The sequence below is a fragment of the Peromyscus maniculatus genome, chromosome 2, assembly GCF_049852395.1.
Source record: "Peromyscus maniculatus bairdii isolate BWxNUB_F1_BW_parent chromosome 2, HU_Pman_BW_mat_3.1, whole genome shotgun sequence".
Lineage (NCBI taxonomy): Eukaryota > Metazoa > Chordata > Mammalia > Rodentia > Cricetidae > Peromyscus > Peromyscus maniculatus.
In genome coordinates this window covers 139,726,526-139,750,826 of record NC_134853.1, presented here as the reverse complement: position 1 = coordinate 139,750,826, position 24,301 = coordinate 139,726,526, and the positions used below count along the sequence as shown (strand labels likewise).

The window sequence follows — 24,301 nt, the reverse complement described above, 5'->3', positions numbered from 1 at the left end:
ATCAAGACAAGGAACTAACTCACCATGTTCATGAGAAACAGAATGCTGATAAATTTAGGGTGCAGACATTCTGACTGCAGTGTTAAAAATGGGCTGGAGAGGATTAAGGCTGGAGGCTGGAAGACTAGTTAGGAAGCTATATGTATATCCAAAACCTAGGTGTGAGATGACAGGGGCTGCACTTTTAAAGTGGCAGAGCAGCAGAGAGAAGGTGGGCCCTAGAACTGCCATCTCATTAGCCAGAGAGCCAACCCTCCTCTGTATGGTCCTAAAAGTTAGGATGCGGCTAACAATACAAAGAAACATATTTGGCTCCATATATACCTGACTAATATCATGCAATTTTCCTGAAAAGGTTAGTAAATTCTTAAGAATTTGAGGTACCCAAGAATTTAATAAGCAATTTGAAATATCAAATTTTGAAATGCTATACCAAAGCAAATAATAATTACTACTTTATTGTCATTCCAGAGCCTTGAGCATACTAAGCAAACACTCCATCGCTAATTTATAGCCCCAGCCCTCCAAAGCAGATTATTTTAGGGTCTTATTCAGAATGAAGGCCCCAGAAGTCTACTCTCTATTCTCATTGGGAAAAACAGAGCCTGCAGCCTCAATGTATATCAGAGAATATACCTGTGCCACCAATTACTCTCAGGAGGAAAACTGTTCTTTCAAACTCTAAACTCCCTTGCTAACTGATACGTTTCATGTTAAATGAGTAACTAAACTCCCTGTCAACAAACACAGTTTACAACATGCCCAAGGCTGTCAAGTGAGCTACAATTGTTAACATTATTCACATTAGCAACAAGAACAAAATCAGCAGCAGCTAGGACTGTCTTCCCTTTGCCTGTTCATGTCAGATTATCTTAGCATCTCAGTTTCATGTTCATCTTAAAGATGAGGAATTATGCCAGAAAGATTAATTTGCTTAAAGTTATAAAACTGATGAGTAGGGAATAGGAATTGATCTGAATGCCTACCCATGGTTTTCCCACTTACACATGAGTACCATAAAAGCTTGAGGAAAAATTTAAAGAATAAAGTAATATCTATCACGTGTTTACCAAGTCCCAGGTACTTTGCCCTTCATCATTTCACTTCATTCATTTGTTCAGCTCACATTCATAATGCTTCACTTCAAAGAAGGTCAGATTGGACTTAAAGTGTGAGCTCAGCTGCTGAGAAGAATGAAAAGCATTACAATCCTCCAGTTAAGGGCAAATGCAAGCTTTATGGTGTTTTCACATTCATTAGCTTATGTGAGCTTCCCAACCTTGTGAAGCAGACAGGATGAGATTATTCTTCCCATTTAACTCATGATAAAATTAAGGATCAGAGTCACATAGTGACTAAATTGTAGAGCCAGTTCTCAACAACCCAAGAATTCTGTTGGACTCCTCTAGTTTTCTACTTGGTTATTTTGTTTCAGGATTGACAGAAAATATCTTATAGGAAGAAAAGGTAAAAGGAAGAAAGTAGATAATGACTATAATACTGTTAACACATGGAATTATGATAACAAAATATATCAAAATACTTGAGCAAAATTTGGTAAAGGTATGAGGATGTGAAGACTTAGGTGATACACAAGATGTCACAGGACTCTAAGAAACTGACTGATGTTTATGTAGAAACCTTGAAAGCTGGCTGAGAACTGTAAGTATTAGTTTTATTGCTCAAATCTTAGTCCTGAAATATACTATGCAGGATGAAAACCAGATGTAGTATCAATTTTACTTGTTACAGGTATGTTTATGTTTTTCTGTAGTTTATAAATGAAATATATTTTTACATTTATTTTGGTTCAACCTACCTTATAATTAATTTCTTTTAGAAAAATGTCACTAAATATATTATGAACAATGGAAGTTTGTTTCAGCTTGGACTTAGTAGATCAATAAGTTACTTCCAGTTTAGTTAGTTTCCTATTTAACCTACTCTATCGTAATTAACTATACCACTTCCCTTTTTGTTATCTTGGTCTTCGTCCTCCCAGTAAGAAGAGCTTGATATGACACCTAAGTTAATTACATGCTAATTAGGCAAACAGTGATTCCCTGGATTATGAAACAAAGACATATGGAGTTCTTTTCCTAGTGGATTAAAACTGCTCACAATCAAATCCCTGGTCTAGTAAGTCCCCTTATTTAACTGAAAAAGAAAAATATCTTACCTAGCTCCAGGATGTCAGCAGGTTCTAAGAAAGAAAACAAATGTTAAAACCATAGGTCGTCATGGTGATTATAACAGAATGATGGAAAGGTAAAGTTCAGGCACAAAATAGGGGTTTGAAAGTTTATCTAGTACAATTATCTCATTTTAAAAGAATTTCTTAATAACTGTAGAAGTATATATAGCATTTGTGGTGGTTTGAAAGAAAATGGCCCCCAAGGGGAGAGGCACTATTAGGAGGTGTGACCTTGTGTGAGGAACCGAGTCACTGTGGGGGTAGGCTTTGAGGTCTCTTTTTCTCAAGCTTCCCTCAATGTGACAGTCAACTCCTGTTGCCTGAATGATGTAAGACATTTGGCTATTTCTCCGGCACCATGCCTGCCTGCATGCCGCCATTTTTCCCGCCATGATGGACTGAACCTCTGAACTGTAAGCAAGCCCCCTCAATTAAATATTTTCTTTATAAAGGTTGCCGTGGTTAGCCGGGCGGTGGTGGCGCACGCCTTTAATCCCAGCACTCGGGAGGCAGAGCCAGGCGGATCGCTGTGAGTTCGAGGCCAGTCTGGGCTACCAAGTGAGCTCCAGGAAAGGCGCAAAGCTACGCAGAGAAACCCTGTCTCGAAAAACCAAAAAAAAAAAAAGGTTGCCGTGGTCATGGTGTCTCCTCACAGCAATAGTAAACCCTAAGACAACATTCAATTTTGTCTTCCTCTGTGCCTAAACAAATGAAAATGGGAATGCAAAGGCTGAGCAACTGCTCCAGAGCAGTAACACTAATTTGGGATTATTTATACTTAGAATCTAGGTTTCTAGATCAAAAGAAAATATATTGCTTTTGACAAATATCTCTATAAATGGTAATACATGCTTTTGATTTAACCAATGAATTAATTGTAAATGCAGATGTCTAAGAATAACTGTTTTATGGCAAGATATTGAATGTAATTTTTCATGCTAAATAGTTTATTCTTACCTTGATACTGAAATGCAGACTCTGATAGGTGACCATACTTATGTTTTCTCACACCATTCCAGTCTACTGTTATAGAAAGAGATAAGGATAAGTCATGAAAATAGAGAATACAAGATTCAATACTTGAGGCAGTATGCATTAATAATTCTTAATAAAGAAATGGACCTGGGAGTTTTCATTCTAAGGAAATGATACAAATATAGAAAAAAGGTTTTACTTGAAAAGGTTCAGCATTGTTTAACAATTAACAGAAGAAGACAAGAATTTCAGGATTTGGTATCGTCCTTTGGTTCAGGCTTGCTTTAGTTGGCTCTTTCTTTGGTATGCTCCCATTCTCTCCTTTTGGAATATGAGTGTTTACTCTGTGCCATTGCATATTGGAAGTATATAAGCTATTTATAGGCATTCACAGTTAAGAGATTGTTTGTTTGTTTTGTTTTTGTTTTTCGAGACAGGGTTTCTCTGCGTAGCTTTGCGCCTTTCCTGGAGCTCACTTGGTAGCCCAGGCTGGCCTCGAACTCACAGAGATCCGCCTGGCTCTGCCTCCCAAGTGCTGGGATTAAAGGCGTGCGCCACCACCGCCCGGCCACAGTTAAGAGATTGTATGAATCTCAGAAAAGACTACATATACTCCTTTGAACAGCTTTAGATCTGTTAAAGACTCGGGGATTTTTTTGAAGTGGAAGGAATGCATTCTGCCTTATCAGATTGCCATGAGCCTATGGAACAGGCCTACAGTAATATATTTGGTTGGATGTCAAGTTGCTAAGGGATAGACAGTCAATGGTTGTTACTGTCAATTTCATTAGATCTAAGATCACTTAAAATATTAGGAATGTCTTTCTAGTTTCTAGATTGGGTTAAGGTGAGAAGAGTCTCCATCACCAGCAACAAACGTGAGTGGCACCATTCCATGGACTGGTTTCCTAGACTGAATAAAAAGGAAAAAACAAACACTGGCAGACATCCACTGCTCATGGTTCAGGCCATGCCAGTCAGAACAGGTAAGAGCTTCACCTGCACTTGGAACCCTCCCATGCCCTTGGTTCAGATCCCAAAGACTCAACCGGCAAACACCCCTTCCCACCCTACCACCCACTGCTGCTACTGTGCCCTGACCCTACCCTACCTCTGGCAGATATTCACTGCTCAGGTACAGGCCACACCAGCCAGAACAGGTGAGAGCCCCACCTGCTGTCTGAACCCTTCCACTCCCTGAGTTCTGAGCCCAAACTCGCACAAACACACCTACAGTCCCTACAAGGGTGAATACCCAATGCTTAAGTGCAGGCCACATCAGTCAGAAGAACAGAGATCCCTGGACCAAAGGCCATGCACGCCAGGCTAGCTACCAGAAGTCTAGCTGCCAACTCTACAGAGACTTCCTGCTAGACCAGAGGTCATGTTGGCCACCAGAAATACAGATCACAAAGACCAGATCACAAAGACCAGAAGACCAAAGAGGAAACAGAAACCAAGGAACAAAATACTCATTCAACAAAAACAAACTCATAAACTGGCTCCTAGACTTATATTAATCTCAAACCCAGATGCTTAGACACCAGTGTAAGAACACAACAACAGTCATGGCAATGTGACGCCACCATAGCCCAGTCATCCTGCTATAGAAACACCTGACTATCCCAACACAGCCGAAGCACAAGAAAACGACCTTAAAACCAACTTTATGAAGATGGCAGAGGTCCTTTAAGAGAAAAATGAATAAATGCCTTAAAGAAACCCTAGAAAACACAAACAAACAATTGGAAGTAATGGATTTTAAATCCCTTAAAGAAAACCAGGAAAACACAAACAATGGAAGGAAATGAACAAATCTCTTAAAGAAAGCTAATGAAAAACAAATAGTTAAAGGAAATGAATAAAACTGTTCAAGACCTGAAAATGGAAATAGAAGCAATAAAGAAAACACAAACTGAGGGAATCCTGTAGAGGGAAGACCTAGGTAAGTGAAAAGGAACTATAAATGCAAGCATCACCAACAGAATACAAGAGAGGGAAGAGAGAAGCTCAGCTGTAGAAGATACAATAGAAGAACCTGATACATTGGTCAAAGAAAATGTTAAATCTAAAAAGTTCTTGACACAAAACATCCAGGAAATCTGGGACACTATGGAAAGACCAAACTTGAGAATAATAGGAATAGAAGGAGAAGATACCCTGCTCAAAGGTCCAGAAAATATCTTCAACAAAATCATAGAAGAAAAACATCCTAACCTAAAGAAGAAGACGCCTACCAAAGTAAAAGAAGCTTATAGAACACCAAATAGATTGAAGCAGAAAAAGAAATTCCCCCTGTCACATAATAAGACAGTAAATATACAAAACAAAGCAAGAATATTAAAAGATGCAAAGGGAAAAGGTCCAGTAACATACTATGGCCGACCTATTAGAATTACACCTGACTTCTCAATGGAGACTCTAAAAGCCAGAAGGGCCTGGACAGATGTTTTGCAGACTCTAAGAGACCATAGCTACCAATCTAGACTAGTATACCCAGCAAACTTTCAATCACCACAGACTGAGAAAACAAGATATTCTACGACAAAGTCAAATTTAAACAATATCTATCCACAAATCCAGCCCTATAGAAAGAAAACTCCAACCCAAGGAGGTTAACTACATCCATGAAAACACAGAAAATAATCTCATACCAGCAAAACCAAACACACACACACTCACACACATCATCAACAACAAATTAACAGGAATTAACAATCATTGGTCATTAATCTCAATATCAGTGGACTGTATTTCCTAATAAAAAGACACAGGCTAACAGAATGGATGTGAAAACAGGATCCATCCTTCTGCTGAATACAAGAAACACCTCAACTTCAAAGACAGACACTACCTCAGAGTAAAGGGAGGAAAAAGATTTTCCAAGCAAATGGACCCAAGAAGCAAGCTGGTATAGCCATTCTAGTATCTAACAAAATAAGCTTCCAACCAAAATTAATCAAAAGAGATGGGGAAGGATACTTCATATTCATCAAAGGAAAAATCCACCAAGATGATGTCTCAATTCTGAAATATCTATGTCCCCAAAGCAAGGGCATCCACATCTGTAAAAGAAACATTACTAAAGTTTAATCACACATCGAACCCCATACATTAATAGTGGGAGTCTTCAATACCCGACTCTCACCAGTAGACAGGTCATCCCGACAAAAACTAAACAGAAATAATGGAGCTAACAGACATGATGACTCAATGGACCTAACAGATATCTACAGAACATTTTACCCAAACACAAAAGAATATACCTTTCAGCACCTCATGGAACATTCTCCAAAACTGACCACATACTCAGCCACAAACAAGTCTCAACAGACACAAGAAAACTGAAATAACCCCTTGTATTCTATCAGACCACCAAGGATTAAAACTGGATTTTAACAAGAGAAACAACAGAAAGCCTACCAATTTACAGAAATTGAGTAACTCTCTACTGAATGACTACTGGGTCAAGGCAGAAATAAGAAAAAAATGAAAAATTTCCTAGAATTCAATGAAAATGAGTGCACAACCTACCCAAGCTTATGGGACACAATGAAATCAGTGTTAACAGTAAAATTCATAACACTAAGTGCATTCATAAATAAATTAGAGAGCTATCACTAGAAACTTAACAGCAAAAAGAAGCAAACATGTCCAACAAGAGTAGACAGCAGGAAATAATCACATTGAGGGCTGAAATCAATAAAATAGGCACAAAAAGAACAATACAAAGAATCAATGAAACCAAGAGTTGGTTCTTTGAGAATATCAACAAGATAGACAAACCTTTATCCAAACTAACTAAAAAGGTAGAGAAAATATCCAAATTATCAAAATCAGAAAAAAAGGGGGGAATATAACAACAGACACTGAGGAAATTCAAGGAATGAGTAGGTCATACTTCAAAAATCTATATTCTGGCCTGGCGGTGGTGGCGCACGCCTTTAATCCTAGCACTTGGGAGGCAGAGGCAGGCAGATCTCTGTGAGTTCGAGGCCAGCCTGGTCTCCAAAGTGAGTTCTAGGAAAGGCACACAGCTACACAGAGAAACCCTGTATGGCGGGGGCGGGGGGCGGGGGGCGCAAAAATATGTATTCCACAAAATTAGAAAACCTAAAAGAAATGGACAATTTTCTTGATAGATAACATTTACCAAAGTTAAATAAAAAAATCTGATAAACGATTTAAATAGGCCTATAACTCCTAAGGAAACAGAAGCAGTCATTAAAAGTCTCCCAATCAAAAAACGCCCAGGGGCAGATGTTTTTTACACAGAATTCTACCAGACTTTCAAAGAAGAGCTAATACCAATACTCCTCAAATTATTCTACAAAATAGAAACAGAAGAAGCATTGCCAAATTCATTTTATGAGGCCACAGTCACCCTGATAACCAAACCTCACAAAGACTCAACCAAAAAAAGAGAATTACAGACTAATATTCCTCATGAACACTGATGCAAAAATACTCACAAACCAAATACAAGAACACATCAAAAAGATCATCCACTATGATCAAGTAGGCTTCATCCCAGAAATGCAGGATGGTTCAATATATGAAAATCTGTCAAAGTAACCCACCATATAAACAAAGTATAAGAAAATAAACCACATGATCATCTCATTGGATGCCAAAAAAGCCCTTGACAAAATCCAACACTTCTTCATGATAAAAGTCTTAGAGAGATCAGGGATACAAGGGACATAACTAAACATAATAAAGGCAATTTACAGCAAGCTGATTGCCAACATCAAATTAAATGGAGAAAAACTCCAAAGCAATTTGGCACAGCCATATATGATGAGAATGGCAAAAGTCATAAAGCCAGCACAGCTGCTTGACAAAGCTGAGCCTCATGATGGCCACCATGCCACTTTTGGTTTTGATCTCTGCATATTTCATGCTTGTGGGGGAGGCGCTTTTAATATTTGTACAACTAGGGGATATTGGATTGATGGATTGATGGAAAATTTCTCATCAGTCATTTATGCCTTCTTCCAGGAGTATTGCCTGTAAGCCTCCCCAGGACAGTCCTGAGCACACTGTCCCACCCACTTCCAGGGAGATATCCTTATCCAGATGAAGGTCTTTCTTACACCTTGGAGGCTGTGACACACATAAAGAAGCCAGAGGTTACTTTATGAGGCTCTGAGATATTCTTAAAACATCTGCCCCTGCACTTACTCAGGAACAAGAGAATCAGAAAAAAGTAAACTTTAAAAGGTCAACAAGATTCGATGGGCTAGCAGAGCTGGCCACAGATCAGATTACAAGCCTCTTCCCACTATACACTCTGATTATGTGGCATATACAAAAACAAAGTTAGATTAGCTGAAGTTAACTCTGCCCTACACAGGGATTTATATTGATGGACAAAGAACGGTGTGGAAAGTTGATAAAAGAATGAGGTGTCAGGACCTCCCTTTCATAGAAAAGTTAGCTCATGCAAGAGTCACTGTGGTGTCATATGACCAAGGAACAAAAGAATGCCAGGATTAGACATATAAATAAATTCTATAAAGAGATGAAGTATAAACACTATATTGCGCCAGAAATTGAATAATAACCGCAGCAGCTTTGGCCTGAAGATTTTTCTTGGAACTCTGACCATTAAGAGTTAATAATACACTGTTTGGGACACAGCAATCTGTCTGGACTGGCTTGGAGATTTTTCTGTCTAGTGTCCTTAAAACCACAAGAGCTGCCTAAAAGTTGGGTTATGTGGTTGGTGAGTAAAAATGACTATAAAAGATAACTCTGTTCTGTTATGGTTTATCAATGACAACTAAAAGATATGCAAGAGGAAGTTTAACACATGTCCAAGAACAGAAATGATATGATCTATGTTTTGGAACAACATGAATCTATCCCTTCTTACTGAATTCTGTATAAATAAACATTTTGACTGCTAGTCAGTCAGTCAGTCAGTCTGTAAGGTTCTCCCAGACCAACCAATGGCCTGACTCAGTCCTCCCTTGCCAACTTTTCATCTCCTTTCTAAGACCTGGCCACTGCTAGCGCTGGCCCCCAGCAGCAATTCCACTAAAATCTGGAACAAGACAAGGCTGTCCACTCTCTCCAGTACTTTTTTTTATTTTATATTTTATTCAATATAGCACTTGAAGTTCTAGCTAGAGCAATGAGTCAACTAAAGGAGATCAAGGGGATACAAATTGGAAAGGAAGAAGTCAAAGTATCATTATTTGCAGATGATATTATAGTATACATAAGTGGCCCAAAAAATTCTGCCAGGGAACTCCTACAGCTGATAAACAGTTTCAGTGAATTGTCTGGACACAAGATTAAATAAAAAACAAAAATAAGTAGCCCTCCTATATACAAATGACAAATGGGCTGAGAAAGAAACTAGGAATACAACATCCTTCACAATAGTCACAAGTAATAGAAAACATCTTGGCATAACTCTAACCAAGCAAGTCAAAGATCTGTATATCAAGAACTTCATGTGTTTGAAGAAAGAAATTGAAGAAGATAACAGATTTCCCAAGCTCACGGATCACTAGGATTAATATAGTAAAAATGGCCATCTTACCAAAAGCAATCTACAGATTGAACATAATCCCCATCTAGATTCCAACATAATTCTTTACAGACCTTGGAAGAACAATACTCAACTTCATATAGAAAAACAAAGCAAAACAAAACAAAACAAAACAAAACAAAACAAAACCCAGGAGAGCTAAAACAATCCTGTATAATAAAAGACCTTCTGGAGGTATCACCATCCTTGATTTCAAGCTGTACTACAGAACTATAGTAATAAAAATCACATGGTATTGGCATAAAAACAGACAAGTTGATCAATGGAATCAAACTGAAGACCCAAATGTAAATCCACACACCTATGGACAACTGATTTTTTTTTTTTTTATAAAAAAGCAAGAAATAAACAATGAAAAAAAAAGAAAGCATCTTCAACAAATGGTGCTGGTCTAACTGTATGTCTGCATGTAGATTCATCTCTATCACCCTGCACAAAACTCAAGTCCAAGTGGATCAAAGACCTCAACATAAAACCAGACACATTAACTGTGATAGAAGAGAAATTGGGGAACATCCTTGAACACGATGGCACAGGAGAAAACTTCCTCTTCCTGAACAGATCATCATAACACAGGCATTAAGATCGACAATTAATAAACAGGACCATCTGAAACTGAAAAGCTTCTATAAGGCAAAGAAAACCATCAATAGGACAAAACAGCAGCCTACAGAATGGAAAAAGATTTTTACCAATTCCACATCTGACTGAGGGTTAATTTCTAAAATATATAAAGAACTCAAGAAACTGGGTATCAACAAACCAAATAATCCAATTACAAAATGGGGTACAGCTCTAAATAGAAAATTCTCAACAGAGGAATCTCAAATGGCGGGGAAACAAATACTCAACATCTTTGGCCATCAGGGAAATGCAAATGAAAATGATTGAGATTCCATCTTAAACTTGTCAGAATGGCTAAGATTAAAAACAGAAGTGACAGCTGGGTGGTGGTGGAGCATGCCTTTAATCCCAGCACTCTGGAGGCAGAGGCAGGTGGATCTCTGTGAGTTCGAGGCCAGCATGGGCTACAGAGTTAGTTCCAGGAAAGGCTCCAAAGCTACACAGAGAAACCCTGACTCAAAAAACAAAAACAAACAAACAAACAAACAAAAAAGTTTGGGGTTGGGAATTTAGCTCAGTGGTAGAGGGCTTGCCTAGCAAGCACAAGGCCCTAGGTTCGATCCTCAGCTAAAAAAACAAAAAACAAAAAAAAAAAAAAAAACACCAAAAAACCAGAAGTGACAGCTCATGCTGGCAAAGAGGTAGAACAAGGGAAACACTCCTCCATTGCTGGTGGGAGTGCAAATTTGTACAGTCACTTTGGAAATCAATATGTCAGTTTCTCAGAAAATTGGAAATCGATCTATCTCAAGAGCCAGCTATACCATTCCTGGGCATATACCCATAGGATGCTTCATCCTACCAATTGCTCAACTATGTTCACAGCAGCTTTATGTGTAATAGCCAGAAACTGGAAACAACCTAGATGCCCCTCAACCAAAGAATGTATAAAGAAAATGTGATACATTTACACAATGGAATATTACTTATCTGTTAAAAAAAATAACATCATGAAATTTTCAGGCAAATGAATGGAACTAGAAAAAAATCCTTAGTGAGATAATCCAGACCCAGAAAAACAAACATGGTATGTATATAAGTGGATATTAGCTGGAAAGTAAAGGATAATCATGTAGAGACCCAGAGAGGCTAAGTAACAAGGAGGGCTCAATGGGGAGGCATGGATCCCTCTGGGAAGGGAAAATAGAATCGATATCTCGGGTGGACTGAGGGTGGTGAGGATGGGAACAGATCAGGTGGCAGAAAGACGGAGAGAGTACTGGAAGAGACAACTGGAACGGGGGGGGGGCATTTTGAGAGCAAGGTAAAAATCTAGTGCAGTGCAAACTCCTAGGAATCTACAAGGGTGATCCTAGCTAAGATTCCTAGTAAGGGGGGTGGAGGACGATACGGAGCCTAAACCAGCCATCTCCTGTAAACAGGCAAGACTTCCAGTGGAGGGACAGGGACAGTAAGCCAGGCACAAAAGCCTTTGACCTAAAATTTGTCCTGCATATAATATGTGCCGTGGTGAAGGCGGAGCAGAAATTGTGGGAGTGGCCAACCAATGACTGGTCCAGCTTGAGACTCATGTCATGAGAGGGAGCCCATCCTTGACACTGCTGAAGGGCCAGTAACCAGAAGCTAGATAGCCCAAAGACCTAGGATAAAACCAAAAACAACTGGCGGCGGGGGGTGGGGGGGTGGGGGGGTGGGGGGGGTGAGGGGGTGTGTCAACAAAATGATTCCTAATGATACTCTGTTATACTTGTAGACAGGAACCTAGCATAATCGTCATTATAGAGGCTTCATCCTGCAACTGATAGGAGCAGATGCAGAGACCCACAGCCAAACACTGGGCGGAGCTTGGGGAATCCTGTGAAAGAGGGGAAGAAAGGATTGTAGGAACCAGAGGGGCCAAGGGCACTACAAGGAAACCCACAGAATCAACTAATCAGGGCTCCCAGGGGCTCCCAGAGACTGAACCAACAATCAGGGGGCCTGCATGGGTCTAACCTAGGTGAGACAATCTGAATTGATCTAACATATCCTCTGAATATATTATGGTTGTGTAGCTTGGTCTTCTTGTAGTTACTCCTAACGGGGGCTGTCTCTGACTCTTTTGCCTGCTTTTGGAACCCTTCTCCTACTGGGTTGACTCATCCATCCAGCCTTAATATGATGGGAAGTGCCTGGTCTTATTGCAACCTGATATGCCATGTTTGGTTGATATCCCTGGGAGGCCTGCCCCTTTCTGAAGGAAAACAGAAGAGGGACTGGGAGGAGAGGAGAGAGGGGAAAGTTGTCGGGATGTAATATATAAGAGAAGATTAAATTTTTAAAAAGGGAGAACAAGCTGAGCTTCCTATAATGATTTAAAGGTTCAAATTAAGAATATCCAGGTATTATGGCAGATTAGAAGCTGAATCTATATGAGTGGATGAACAGAATATAGTAGACAGAAGAACAACTAGGGTTGCTGTGTTATTGCTCTAAGATGTTCCTGACAACTCCCTTACTCACTGACCAGTGTTTTCTGTACACACCAGCAAATGTCTACTAATGGATACAGATGTGTGTGAACCGTAACTGTTACTGCAGTAGGCAGGCTGCCAAAGCCACCAGCTGATTAACATTAACTGTCTGCCTGGAACTGTCAGCAGGAGCAACATAGGAGTTCCAGAGAGAAGATCAAGACTGAACCAGAACCTGAGACAGCTGGCCAGAGGTAACAACCTTTCCCCAATACCCTTTTCATAAACAAGCTACACAGGATCTTAGGACATATGCTGTGGAACCTAGCACAGTAGTCAGTACATGAAAATACTCAGGTGGGCTAGTTGTCCACATCCTTTTAGAGCCTGACTTACAGGAAGCCCTACCTATGGTAAATTCAATCCTCAATTCATTAGTTACAAGACCATTAACTTGCTTGAGATGAAGGAAGGCTTAGAGGTTTTTATATTAATTTCATTTGAGATTCAACTAACATCTACTATATATACTAGGCCAGTATAATTGTCGCATATATATCATATCAGGAATTATCAGTATATTTTTAAAGGTGAAAAATTAGGATGCAGTAAGATTAACAGTGCCGGAGAGGAGGAGGATTGGTTGGGCAAGAGCAATGAAAGATAAATATACAATAACATTCTACAAAAAAAAGTTAATCCACAAATAAATTGAAATAATACCTAAGGGATACCTCCCAACTAGTTATTTGTCAGGAGACCCCTAAAACCCCTAGAACAATACAGATTTTTGCCACTGTTCTTGGATGCCCATCAGAACTTGATGGGAAAATCATGTAGATGTAACCACACACTTACAGAACACAGAGAAATCAAGCTGGAACTGAGCTAGAAGCTTCCTTTTTGTTGGCTAGCTCTTATGGTATCAGAAGGTGCCGTGAAGGCTGCTGGGGAAAAAGCATTCAACAAGTCTTACTCCGCTGTGAACCCTGCAAGCTAAAGTAGTGACCTCCAAGAGAGTGATGCAGATTTGAGGCCCGATCCAAAGGAGAGAGCCCATGTCTGGTACTGTAAACCTACTAAAGAAGCCATGACTAGGGAGGTTCATGGGCCCTAAAGGGGAACTTGCTACTATTATTTTGCTAAATGGACAAGTTGTCAAATTGCCTTCTAGTTAGAAGTGCTTATACCCATAGATTGGTGCTGTTCTCAAATTTTGTCAGATTTACTGGTGCTGGAAACAGTTAATAAAGAGACTGAAAATTGGTCAACATGCCAAGAAGTGACCGTGCTCTACCCTAAATTGGACATCTACATCATCTACATGATCCCTTCCAAGACTCAGGGAACATGTTTGAAGAGTTGGCAGAAAGAATATCAAAGCCAGATGATGAGAAGTGTGCTGTGAAAAAAGTCTTAAGAGCCAATGCACTGATGAACCCACAGCAGCTGTGGTTACCTGCACAACATCAGCCAAGATTGGGCCAGTCAACATTTCATCATGGATGGAGGAAGGGCTCATAAGGCCCCACTCTTTACCTAAGGGACTACTGGCAGTTAATGGCTGCTGGTGAAGGAAGGGTCATTTTCTTCAGTGGAAAGTTCCCCATGCTACAGTAAATAACCCCTTGCTTATGATCATGCAAAGCACAAAAGACATGGAAGTAGGAGGGGGACTTCTTGAGAAAAAGAAAGAATTCAGCAGAAGAGCAAGGGTAAGAGGGGTGAAAATAACTAAAATTAATTATATACATACATGAAACTGTCAAAGAATAAGAAAAATAGAAATAATACCTATAACCTTAAGGTGTGTTACTTTTGTTTATGTTGCATTTGTTTAACTTTGCCTGTCTAAGTAACATCCGATGGTCTAATAAAGAGCTTAACGGCCAATAGCAAGTCAGTAGAGAGAAATAGGTGGGGCTGGAAGGCAGAAAGGCTAAAGAGAAGGAGGAATCTGGAGAAGAAGAAGAGCCAGAGAAGGAGGAGGAGTCCAGGGACGAGCTACCCAGCTACACAGCAAGCCACAGGATAAGAGTAAGATTTACAGAAGAGAATGGGAAAAGCACAGAGGCAAAAGGTAGATGGGATAATTTAAAGTTAAGAAAAGCTAGCAAACAACAAGCCAAGCAAAGGCTGGGCATTTGTAATTAAGAATAAGCCTCGTGAATGATTTATTTGGGAGCTGGGTGGTGGGCTTCCCAAAAAGAGCAAAACAACCAACAACATAGCTCTGCTTAGGTAGGTTTATTCATCCAATGAATATTTATTATCTACTATTTATCAGTCACTACTCTAAGTATTGATATTGATCACTGAATAAAACAGATAAAGACCCTTACTCCAGTTTATATTCTACTGTGTGCTGCTCACCAGGGATTTAAAAAAAAATCTTTTTTTTTTTTTAATTAGAGGCAGCACAGGGTTTGAAAGAAAGCCACAATGTTGGTGTAAACTGGACTTTTCTATCTGAGGGATTTAGGAAACACACACACACACACACACACACACACACACACACACACACACACACACACACCTATTTTGATGGTTTCTCTCTTTATTCTCTCATGGTGAATCTGAATCTCTTTGTTCTTCCTAGCTATATATACTCAATAGACTCTTTCAGGCAATAGGAGTTACATTTCAAGGTCACATTCTATTTCTTAAGTAAATGATAAAAAACAGAGTCATCTCAACAACTCAATGCAATAAATCTCAACTCTCTAATTGGTGGTCTGTAACTTGGAGCTGCAAAGAAAGAACCAGTCATTTTGTTACCTATCCAGAGAGATAGTCTTATAAAGCATTTTAAAGAAGTTATAAAACTAAACTATTAAGGAGTCTAAGAAAAATAAGGAAATTGTGTACTACATCCTATACTTCTGAGTGTAATAAACATTTTTTTTTTTTTTTTTTTTTTTTTTTTTGGTTTTTCGAGACAGGGTTTCTCTGTGTAGCTTTGCGCCTTTCCTGGGACTCACTTGGTAGCCCAGGCTGGCCTCGAACTCACAGAGATCCGCCTGGCTCTGCCTCCCGAGTGCTGGGATTAAAGGCGTGCGCCACCACCGCCCGGCCTGAGTGTAATAAACATTTTAAACTAACATTTTGTGATTAATAGTCATAGAATGCTGGTCTATCTCAGACTTGGATTGTTTATAGAGAGAGATGTGCCTAAAATGCTTTGGTTGAGACTCAGGATTACCTTAAGTCTCTTAATATGAGCTCACTGGGCACTCTCCAAGTCACAGTGACACTGAAAGCGTTTCAAATCTTAAGATATATCTTTCTATCCTGTGTCTACCTTTAGACCAGAAAAAGAGAAACTTGAAACTCCTTTTCAGGGCTATGAAGTCAGGTTATTCTCTGTAGCCCTGGTCAGTTGGAAAATCTTCCCCTGTGGTGTACCTGAGCGAAAGCCATTTTTGTTTCTAGGCCTTGGTTAATTGCTCCCTGTTACCCATGAAATTTCAGTACCCAACATAAAAAACAGTTAGTTGGCTGAACTGTGAGTCTTCAGGTTACATACCAGTATCATAAAACTGAAGTTAGGAATTTGTGCAGAGAGTTAATCACTGTCCTAGGTTATAAGCCAGACCTAGCAAGAGAGAATGGTGCAGCATTTAGGTTGCTTTGCACCTTTAACCTTGGTTCAACAAATCAGACAGCTAGCTATCATGTCCTTGTGAACTGGACTGCTTTTCCTGGGAATAATTTATCTTAAAAACCATTAGCAAGGCATCTGGTCTAATCTAAAGCTACTTTGAAGCTTTGTATTAACTAATAGATTACAGCTATCTTGGCAGCTGGGGAAAATCAACTATTTTTCTATGTCAACCTCAGCTATGATATAAAACAACTCGCAGAGACTTAGTAATCCCTGACTTGTGTAGCATTTCTTTGTATTTATTTTTATCCATCAAAACTCTGTATAAACTGACATTATTGATATCAAGTGGACAATATAGCTTAAGGAGGAGTCATCTTCTGGACAATCCACAGATAAAGATCCCCAATAGATCAGGATGTATACATGAGAAAAACACACTATAATACAGGCAGTGGGGGTTTCCCCATAGCCGATAGGGAAAAACTGCAATAGCAAATGCATAATTACAAACAGTAAAAATTGATATTCCAGAGTTTGTAGCCTCGTGGCCTTGCCTAAACGAGGTTTCCCATCAAAGAGTTTTCTTCCTGGTGGGCTATACTTTGAATATTAATTGCCATCTACTGTTCTTATATCATAGCTCTTGGCATTTTCTTTAAGATTTTATTATTTATTTATATGTATGTGTGTGTGCATGTAGTATTGCATGAGTGTGTGTGTGTGTGTGTGTGTGTGTGTGTGTGTGTGTGTGTGTGTTATCTGTACACATTTGTATGTGGGTCCCTATGGAGGTCAAAAGAGAGCATCAGATCCCCTGGATCTGGAGTTACAGGTGGATGTGAGTCACATGACATGGGTTTGGGATTCAAACTGCAGTCCTTTGGAAGAGCAGCAAGTGCTCTTAACTGCTGAGCCATCTTTCCAAACTCTTATTTGAGGCATCTTTTTAAAATTAATTTTTTAAAATTTATTTTATATCCCAACCAGATTCCCCTCCCTTCTCTCCTTTCTCCCTCCCTCCCACCTCCCTTCACCACTCCCATCCACTCCTCCTCTGTTTCTGTTCAGAAAGAGGCAGGCCTACCGTGGGTGTCAACAAACCATGGCATATCAAGTTGAGGTAGGACTTAGCTTCTCCCTTTGTATTAATGCTATACAAGGCAACCCAGTATGGGAATAGCTTCCCAAAAGCCAGCTCAAATAATTTGAGGCATCTTAAAGAATATTCATTACAAGGAGGTACATGTCAGAAACTTTTAGGTTATGAGATTTGCCCTGTGGTTATTCATATCTTAAAAATGAGCAAGTAGAAAGACTGGGTGAGCACTTATTACCAAAGAGAGGGAAATATTTCCAAGCTGAAAAGGAATCTATGGGTTAGACAAGGGATGTAACTAGGTAAACTACTAAGATCCTAGTAAACTTTGGGATTTTCTTTCATTAAGAACACTTGGGAGGCAGAGGCAAGAAAATTTCTATGATTTTTGAAAAATCCTATCTCAAAAAGCCAAACCAGCCGGGTGGTGGTGGTGGTGGTGCACGCCTTTAATCCCAGCACTCGGGAGGCAGAGGCAGGAAGATCTCTGTGAGTTCCAGGCCAGCCTGGTCTCCAAAGCGAGTTCCAGGAAAGGCGCAAAGCTACACAGAGAAACCCTGTCTCGAAAAACCAAAAAAAAAAAAAAAAAAGCCAAACCAAACCAAACCAACAACAAACAAAAGACCCAAAGAACATTTTGGGCATTGACAAAGTAGTGATGGATATATTTTTTTGTACAAATTTGTGTCTAAGAACATGTTTATATCCTAATTATGAACTACTAATCAGCACAGATCATGCCATATCCTCTATAATATCTCATACATCTGAGTCAATGAAATGAATAAAGAGCAGTGAATCCTTAATATTCTATGCCATTCAATTTGATATTTAAATTCAATTTCCAACTTACTATTTTCAAAATAACTCTCTAAACTGTCTGCTATTTCCTTATTGAAATTCTACTCATTAATGCTTAAATTAAAAATTCACTGACTACATAAGTCCCAGTCTTGTGCTAGATAATGAGAACTCAAAAAATAACATGGTATCTACTTTTTGGTCTAGAAAAGGGAGAGAGTGCCAGGCCAGCCTGGGCTACAAAGTGAAACCTTGTCTTAAAAAACAAAACAAACAAACAAACAAACAAAAACCAAAAACCACAACAACAACAACAAAAATAAAAACAAAAGAAAAAACTTAGCAATGTGGTCACACAGACAAGAAATTAATTACAGTTTAGGTTTTTCTTTTCATTCTTAATAATCTTTAGTCTGGCCAAACAGAGAAATAGTTTTAGCTTTTTAAGAAGCAAAATTTGGAAAATTCATGTTAATAACAAAAAAAAATGGCATTATGGGTATAAAGAAAAAGGAAAGGGAGACTAGAGAGGTGGCTTAGCCATAAAAAGCACATACTGCTCTTGTAGAAGACAAGACTTTGGTTCCCAACACCCATGTCAGGTGGCTATACCTCCTGTAACTCCAGCTTCAGGGCATCCAATGCCCTGACTCCCATAGGCGCCTGCACTCACAAACCCACATGCAGATGCATACCCCTGCAGTGAAATAATCCACTTGCACACTGTAAAGATTTGTCACTCAAATTGGTTTAATAAAACACTGATTGGCTGGTAGCTGAGCAGGAAGTTAGGCAGGAAATCCAAACTGAGAATGCTGGGAAGAAGGAGGACAGAGTCAAGGAGTCACCAGCTGAGACAACACAGAAAAACCCTATCTCAAAAAGCCAAACCAAACAGAGAAAGCCAGAAAAGGTACCAAGACACATGGCTAAACATAGATAAGAATTAAGTATAAGTGTAAGTAATGGGCCTGAACTATTGGTCAAACATTTATAAGTAATATTAAGCCTCTGAGTCAATTATTTGGGAAGCAGCTGCTGGGTATTTGGGAATAGGCAGGTGGGAGAGAAACTTCCACCTACATACACCAAATTTAAAAAATAAATTAAATGTAAAAAGATAATAAATTTAGTTAGTAACAAGGAATTTCTTAATTTCACTATTTGTTAGGTCTCCTTAATTCTACCTCCTGCTAGGATGCATAAATGAATACTTACCACTAGGCTGCATAGTCAATGGACTAAACACTAAGCAAGGAGAGAAGAGGCTTGGGACTTATTCCTGGATCCACCTAAACCTTGCTCTGACCTTTGACAAGTCAGCTTCTCTGTATATTAATTTCTCCATCTGTAAAGAAAGGGTGTGGAGAGAAGACAATTAAAATCCTATGGTGAGATCTTTAAGTACTAACACTGGGCTACACTATTAGGAAAAGCAATGCATTTCAATACATATTTTTGCTATCTTAGATTTGGAAGGTACCTTACAACAAGTACCACAAGTACAACTGGTCTTTATACTCATAGAAATAAATACAAATGTTTTCTATATTTGTTCCTATGCAAATATTGAATAAAAACAGTTTCCAACTAACCAAATAAAGCCAGAAAAGCCAAAAGTCACAAAAACCTATTAATATGGATTATGAAATAAACTCTACCATACATATTTTAAAACCTTATCCCCATAATTTGAATATATTTAGATATAGGTTTTGTAAGGGGAAATTACTTTAAAATGAAATCACACTGATAGGGGTTAGTGTCCATTGTATTGGACATTGCAGATATATAGAATAAAAAGCCTTTGGTATTTTTTGAAAAGTTTTTTGTTTTGTTTTTCTGAGACAAGATTTCATTATATAGCCTCAAACTTGAAATGTAGCTCAGGCTTGTCTTGAACTCACAATCCACTTTTTTTAGGCTCCCAAGTGCTAGGATCATATGCATGTTCCACTATACTTGCATGTATTTCTGGAAAATTTTAAGAGAAAGATATGTGAAATATCAACAGGACTTTGGAAGCATTCTTTCTAAATGCTATAAAACATCACCTTGACCACTTCTGAAGCCAGGAAAGCTTGGGCAAATTCAGCATATGATATTATAAAAATCAGCTGTAAACTGTAACATATAGTACTATTAATTCTTAACATTATATAGCTTTCAGTAAAGTGTTCACCATATGCCAGTTAATATATTAAGTATTTTACTGATACTATCTTGCTGAATATTCATCATATTAATAATATTATCTCCTTTTACTACTAAGGAAGTAATACCAAGAAAGGTCAATTAACTTCCTTTCATTAGAAAGATCAGAATTTGAACCCAAACAATATTCTTTTAAAAAAAACAAAAAATCAAAACCTTATTTTTGTTTTATTTATTTTTATTTTTAAAAAAAATCTCCTTAGTGTAAGAAGTGATATTTAGGCCATTTGTTTATTTATTAAAGATTTATTTCCAATTATGTGTATGCATGTAGGTTATGTGTAGATTCCTGCAGAGTCCAGAAACATCAGATTCTCTGGAGCTGGAGTCACAGGCAGGTCTGAGCCACCCAACATGAATGCTGGGAAGCAAACTTGGGCTCTTTCTAAAAATAAATAGTACGTGTTCTTAACCACAGAATCATCTTATTTTTATTGATTTTTTTTTTGTGTGTGTGCATAGTTTATCAACATGTGCATGGGTACCTGCGGAGGTCAGAAGAAGGTGTTGGGTCCTCTGGAACTAGAGTTACAGGTAGTTGTGAACTATCTGATATAGGTACTGGGATCGAAAGCAGTTCCTCTGCAAAACTAGCAAGTGCTTTTGATCACTGAGCCATATCTCCAGCATCCCCCCCCAACTATGTTTAACTATAGTACTTTCCATCTCTGTGCTGTCCTACCCCAACAAAAATGAAGGAAGGAAACCCTCAAATGCTTCTAACATGCTTACACATGGTGAGATAACTCAATCTGGATATTGATTAAGATCGGCATAGTGAAATTATTTTAAAGGTAAAGCTAGGTTAAATGTAGAATGCTCATAGGTACCATGTTTCAAACATTCATAAAGCTTGGAAAATACAAAAGAAACAACAAGTTTGAATGTATATACAAATGTAAAGAGGTGAGGAAGGAAGCAGTCCAAAGGACTAGGAAAGAAGGGACATTCCCTTAGAAAATGAACCTGGAAAACAAAGATGCATCAAGCATACTTTTGAAAACCTACTAAGAAAAGACAACCCCCTTGGTTTTGGATAAAGCATAATTCCATGCAAGTATTTACAGAGCTCAAGATGTAAAAGTTGGAAAGAAAACACCACAGTCAAGGAACTGGTGCAGGATGCACAATTGATGAGCTACTTCCATTAGCTGGTATTCTTAGTGCCTCTCAGTTGATTCTCTGTCTCCAGGGCCTCTTAATTTATATATTTCATTTGGAGACAAGAGTGAGATTAATATTCCTCCGGGATGATGCTCCAGAAGGAAGGACAGCAAACCAACCAATCCTGTTTCCTCTACATAGCAGATGTGAAAAACAAGAGGAAGCATATCTCCCCCACTTGCTTTATAACAAATCATGTATCTCTGTGTGTGCATACTAAGAGAAGACTCCCAGAGAACATCAACATTTTCTTCAACAAGCAAAGCCAGCTAGCTCATGGAAATGCTGAGAGGACATAAACTCCTTTGCCCTATCAATGGGCCTAAATAGACTTCAACATATACAAAGCTTACTTTTTTTAACAGCTTCCATAAGTGAGCCATAACAAAGAAGAAGCTGATACTCTTTAGAATTCTGGCTAATGCTTCTTGAACAGAAGCTTAGTGGTTCCCTTATTACCATGTCATACTTTCAGGAAGACAAATGTAGACCTGATGTCATGAAATAAATAATGTTCCACAATTACCATCACCAACCTGGTTAGTACTTGGCTTTCTGTTTGTTGAGATGAAGTCTCAATATGTAGTTTACACAAGCTTCAAATATGCAATCTTCTGAAGTATCTGAGATTTAGAGTATCACCATGTTCAGTCTTATTAGTACTTAGAATAAAGAAGACAGTCCTGTATGCTCTACTTTGTGTCGGTCAGAATACAACAGAGATAGGTCCTTATGCTCAAATTAGATCTATAACTCTGAATGTGCTACAGGTACATAGTCTCATTTCAAAACAACAAGGAGAGAAAGCTTTTTTAAAAAAAAAATGTGTGTGTGTGTGTGTGTGTGTGTGTGTGTGTGTGTGTGTGTGGTGTGGTGTGTGTGTGTGTGTGTGTGTGTGTGTGTGTGTGTGTGTGTGTATGGATGCTTTGCCTACAATGTGTCTGTACTACATGTGTGCATGGTACCTGTAGAGGCCAGAAGATGGCACTGGATCTTCTGAAACTGGAGTTACAGATGGCTGTGAGCCACCATGTGGGTGCTGGGAATAGAATCTGGGTCCTCTTGAAAAGCAGCCTGTGCTCTTAAGCACTCAGCCATCTCTCCAGCTCAGGGTGTGAAACCATGGAAAGTTAGAAGGAAAAGAGTTGGGAGAAAGAGATGACCCATTTGTAAATATCTGGAGGCCTCTTATGTAGAGGAGTAGTGAGGTTTGCTCTTTTTGTTCATATCACTTCAGGAGGAAAACTGCCAACTACAGAGTGAAAGTAACAGGTAGGAAGGTGTAAGCACATTACTTAGATATTTTGGCAGTCAAAGGCATCTAAAAAAAAGATAAGTTCACTATAAAGAAAAGGATGAATTTGCCATTACAGAGGGTTCAAAAGCAGAAGCAAGATAATCTCCTGGTGAAAATTTTAAATAATTAGAAAGAAGACGGGGATTGAACTTGTAACCTTTTTGTTTTGTTTGTTTTTTCAAGACAGGGTTTCTCTGTGTAGTTTTGGTGCCTGTCCTGGATCTCTCTCTGTAGACTGGGCTGGCCTCAAACTCACAGAGATCCACCTGCCTCTGCCTCCCGAGTGCTGGGATTAAAGGTGTGCGCCACGGCAGCCCGCTGAACTTGTAGCCTTTAAAGTCCTTTCCAAAGGTGATATTCCAAATCTAAGTCCTGGTTTTAACTTATGCAATAGTTTACAACTTGAAGTTTTTGTACATATATGTGTACAGATGATCTGTGATTTACTGTGGTTTGACTTAAGATTTTTCAACTTTACAATGGTGCAAAGGGTACATGTATTGGTTACTTTTCTGTTATCATGATTAAACATCATGGCCAAAGTTATACAAGGAAGAATATTTGGAGCTTATAGTTTCAGAGAGTCAGAGTTCATAACCATCATGGTGAGGAATACAGTAGCAGGCATTCAAGCATGGCACTGAAGCAGTAGCTGAAAGCTGCTATCTTAAGATACAACCAGGAGGCAGAGAGACCTTCAAAGCCATCCCCCAGTGACATAATTCCTCTAACAAGGCCACACCTCTGAATCCTTTCCAAACAGTTCCACCAACTGAGAACAAGTATCAAGCATACGATCCTATGGGGGCCATTCTCATTCAAACCACCACAGTACCCAATGCAATCATTCTGTTTTTCACTTGCAGTATAGCATTCAACAAATAACAAGAGGTATTCAACTTTATTGCAATTTAGGTTTTATGTTAGATGACTTTGTCCAACTGTTGGTTAAATGTAAAGTGTTCTCTGCATATCTAAAGTAGGCTAGGTTAAACTATATGTTTGGTAGGCCTGGTGTACTTAAATGTATTTTTGACTAAAGAGTTTCAACTTGAAATCAGTTTTGGGGGATGTTGAGAACATGTGTTTACATTTACTTATGCATGTTAAACATGCACACACACATATCAAGTCCCTCAAATAGCTTACTGAAGTGTGACACAGAGGCAGAAACAACAGCACCAGTGGAGCTGCAGACACAGAGGCTACAGAAGCAGTTGCGGAGGCAGCAGCATCTTTGCTTCCTGCTTATTCATCTCATTTACTGGCACTTCACACACTTTGTCATAGGTCCATTAAGGTTTATCACACTGAGTCTCAGGAATAACAGCATCAGGACCCAGCTCAATT

General features: G+C 38.9%; 1 protein-coding gene across 9 annotated transcripts in view; it reads right to left on the bottom strand.

Annotated features, from left to right (window-relative positions):
* Positions 1-24,301, bottom strand: part of Scmh1 (Scm polycomb group protein homolog 1) — a 167,104-nt gene that overhangs the window by 110,905 nt on the left and 31,898 nt on the right. For 8 of the 9 annotated variants that reach the window (XM_076564961.1, XM_076564958.1, XM_076564960.1 and 5 more), the window contains 3 exons: positions 19,495-19,624; positions 3,152-3,217; positions 2,180-2,203 (listed from right to left, as the gene is read on the bottom strand). Coding sequence is in view for 3 of the 9 variants with exons in the window: in XM_076564958.1 (XP_076421073.1) it covers positions 2,180-2,203; positions 3,152-3,217; positions 19,495-19,507 (103 nt within the window). In the remaining 6 variants the exon portion in view is untranslated. Of the gene's footprint in view, positions 1-2,179; positions 2,204-3,151; positions 3,218-19,494; positions 19,625-24,301 lie in introns of those variants that run through there. The other variant, XM_076564966.1, reaches the window with a different exon arrangement.